Below are 3616 nucleotides of genomic sequence, written 5' to 3'. Positions count from 1 at the left end.
GTTCACATTTTGTTTTACTGTCCTATCGATGAGGACATAAGGGATGTACTGTTTAGTAAAAGGACTTCAGTTTATGTTGATTTATTTTGGATGGATAACTGTGAAAAACCTGTTGTGCTTTCGTAAAGGAAACCTTTTTCTATTTGATTTGCAAGGCCTAGAAGAGTTTAAGATATAGCGGTGAAGTAACCTGTATATTTCTAATTAAATGAAACTATATGAAATGTGTCCACCGCAGCTGTACCTTTGGTGTCTTATAACCCCTCAGGGTCGGGTACTTGATAAGCTTGAAACAAAAATTGTTGTATTTTTTGTTTCAGATGAACCATGAAATAATACTGCCAGTTGAACCTGTAAGAGCATCACTGACCATTATTAATTAAAAAAGTGATATGCACAGAAGTTATCAAAAGTATTTACAGCACATCAAAGCCAATATATTTTAATACAAATGTGTCTACAATATTTTTGGGGATCAATTTCATTCTTTCTGCAGCACACGTCTTTTTGCAATCCTTACAACACACAGTATGTCATATGCAAATCTTTTACTTTATGATCATGGCCAAGTTCTTGAGTTTGACTCTGCTGTTTACTCCACAGAGGCAACCATGCTCACTGGTCCTACAGAAACCACAACCATCGGCTCAGGATGTGTCTGGTCCACAGCCGTGACATCTCTCCCTACAAACAGACAAACAAACATGGTCAGATTTATGTGCATTTTGCTCCTTTAATTCTGCAGATTATAAATTCATCTCTTACTTTTTCTGTAGCATATTGGTTCACAGGAGTAGCCCGCTGTAGGAGTGCACACAGCTGTACTGCAGTGAATGTACACCTGAACAAAGAAAAGCATGTAAGCAGAGCAGTACACACATATGTTGTTGAATCAGTTTATCATCAGTGGATTAAATTATTACCTGTTCCTTCATAGGTTGCATTGAATTGGGGTCAACAAAGGTAAACATTTTGAACAAGAAACGTCTGTAGTGACTGGGTAAGTCCAGACCAGAGGAGGGGCCGACTGGAACCAGTGAGGACAAGTAGTTATCATTCCTGTATGGACACCTGGATGAAAAGAAAATGGCATCAAAGCAACTCATCTGTAAATCAATTAAATAGGGAAGCCAGTGATTTCATAGCAGTCATTTCTCTTTCACTTATCCGGATGAGCAGAAGTGTAAACTCTGATAAAAATGGTTGAACATGTTGTTTTAAACAGGAGAAGAGTGTTAAATTGGTGTTTTAGTTACCCGTCTTTCAGAATGTCCCACTGGGGCAGACTGTGAGGGTTGGGGCCTGTGGTCGCCCAACAGCGACCAAGAGTCAGAACAAGGTTGGGATCAGTCTTTTCCATGAGTTGAACCTCCACGTACACAGGTTCCCTCAGTACTTTGGTCACAGGATAGTCAGCCTCCGTGTAGCACGAGGTATAGGCCGCGTCCACTGTGAGAGCAGGGACCAGTTAGTATGACAGCCATCTACAAACACAGCAGCGCTGCCAAGCCGACATTCACTTACCTTCATTACAACCCTTTGACATGCATTGTCCATTACCCAACCTCAGTTCCACTCTGATGGGTCCCAGAGCAGCAACTGGTAGAGGAGGAGTTGATAACGGTAATACTTCTGCAACCACAGTTTGAACAGTGGTGCCAATGTACCTACCCTGGAATATCAATCTGAAAAGAGAAAACTGGCATTATGTTGCTTGGTCAGATCTGTTATTTAGATATTACCAAATTATATTACCAAATTACTTTTAAAAAGCATCACCTACTCATAGTGACTGTCTCTGGTAATGGCTCCACGACGCCTGGTGTCCACTTCATATGAGGAGAACATTTTGTTCTCATAGATTATAACACCAGGCTCCTCCTACAAAATGTAAAAGAAAAACACATTATGGGGTAAAAATTTGACTTTTTTTAACCAGTGAAAAAGTTGATAAACTCAAGGTCTTACCAAAACAACGGTGCCACACGAGGTAACAGGAAAGTAATAGATGGCAAAGTCTGAATTAGAGTCAACATGTGAACAGCCTGGATCGTTGCTCAACAGTGAGATTGAACCAAGGTCAATGTTGGGCAGCGTGGCATCTCTCGCCACTACAACAATGAAATGGCCGTCTTTGGTGCACTGAACGGTCACTGGTGGCAGAAAAACAAGCATTGACAGGTTAAATATGTAGAACACCTTTTTTGCATCCTCCATTACGGTCCATTGCATGAAATTCTTTTCAAAACTCACCTGCCTTTCCATAGTAGCAGTTTCGGCCATCAAAACAGCAGTTTATGTCTTTGCATCCATCAACAGTGATGTCAGGAAGTCCACAAGGGACTCTCGTGCTTTTTGACACTTCACAACTCTCGGCAGGAGGAGGCTTTGACAACATTGGGTTGGAAATGTGAGGTCTCTGTGGCGTTTGAGGGTTCTTTTGCTGCTGCTGACCACCAATTGCCAAATTAGGTCTGTCCAGTATTGTAAAACCAGTAAGCGTTTGACTAGTGGTACGCCATATAGTACCAGAAAGCGTTGTAATGCCAGTAAACTCTTTAATACCGGTACGTGTTGGAGTACCGTTACTAGTCAGCGTTGCAGTACCAGTGCGCGTTGCAGTACTGGTAAGGGTTGGAGGGCTGTGAAAGGTTGGAGGGCCGGTAAAGGTTGAAGGGCCGGTAATGGTTAGAGTACCGGTACGCGTTGGAGTGCCAGTACTGGTCAGCGTTACAGAACCAGTAGGCGTTGCAGCACTGGTAAGGGTTGGAGGGCCGGTAAGGGTTGGAGCAACGGTACGCGTTGGAATACCGTTACTAGTCAACGTTATAGTACCAGTACGCGTTGGAGTAGCGGGAAGCGTTAAAGTAGCCGTATGCATTGGAGTACCAGTAAGCGTTGTAGGAACAATATGGGTTGTAATACCGTTGAGTGTCGTTGTACCGCTAAGCGTTGTAGTACCGTTACTTCTTGCAGTACCTGTAATCGTTAAAGTACCGGTACGCGTTGGAGTATTGCTAAAGGTTGTACTGGTAAAGGTCGGCATACCGTGAAGGGTCGTAGTACTGGTACGCGATGGAGTACCAGTAACCACTATGGTACCAGGACGCGTTGTTGTCCCGGTAAGCGTTGTCGTTCCGCTAAGCGTTGGATTACCGGTAAGCAATGTCATACCGCTAAGCGTTGTCGTACCTGTACGCGTAAGAGGTGTAGCCTCTACCTCTGTCCCAACTAAGCATGCTAGCAGTGCTAGTGCCACGAAAGAGGCGACACCCCAGTGCTTTGCCATGGTTCAACAGTTTGACCCGGACAGTCACCAAGTGTACAACTTGTGTCGTATTTGCTGCCACATTTATACAAGCACGATGTCTTAAAAAAATATTTTTTAAACCTCCTCTGAGGCAGAACCACCACCAATTGCAGCTTTCCATCTTTCAATAGCCACTTAAAAGCTTCAAGCGTGTATTCTGTAATGTTTTGTATATTCTTTAGGGGAATGATTTGATAAGCCCTCTGGCAACTTCACAAGACCAGACACGTGTCCCATTAGATCAGGTCAGGTGTAAAGGTCTTTGTGACCTCAAAAGCCATTTGCTTTCAAATGTTTAATTTGCTA

General features: G+C 43.2%; 1 protein-coding gene across 1 annotated transcript; it reads right to left on the bottom strand.

Annotated features, from left to right (window-relative positions):
* Nucleotides 1-480: 480 nt before the first annotated feature.
* Nucleotides 481-2490, bottom strand: LOC137803789 (zona pellucida sperm-binding protein 4-like). The gene is made up of 8 exons (XM_068602520.1): nucleotides 2254-2490; nucleotides 1969-2153; nucleotides 1784-1881; nucleotides 1525-1685; nucleotides 1257-1449; nucleotides 924-1071; nucleotides 766-841; nucleotides 481-684 (listed from the first exon to the last, which is right to left on the bottom strand). Exons 1-8 carry the CDS (start codon nucleotides 2396-2398, stop codon nucleotides 593-595), a joined length of 1098 nt encoding a protein of 365 aa, XP_068458621.1. The 5' UTR covers nucleotides 2399-2490; the 3' UTR covers nucleotides 481-592.
* Nucleotides 2491-3616: the final 1126 nt, after the last annotated feature.

This window comes from Clinocottus analis, unplaced genomic scaffold (genome assembly GCF_023055335.1).
Source record: "Clinocottus analis isolate CAN_PGR_092001 unplaced genomic scaffold, fCliAna1.0.p SCAF_6, whole genome shotgun sequence".
NCBI classification, from domain to species: Eukaryota; Metazoa; Chordata; class Actinopteri; order Perciformes; family Cottidae; genus Clinocottus; species Clinocottus analis.
The sequence above is the reverse complement of the archived record's forward strand: the minus strand, read 5'-3'. Positions and strand labels throughout refer to the sequence as shown.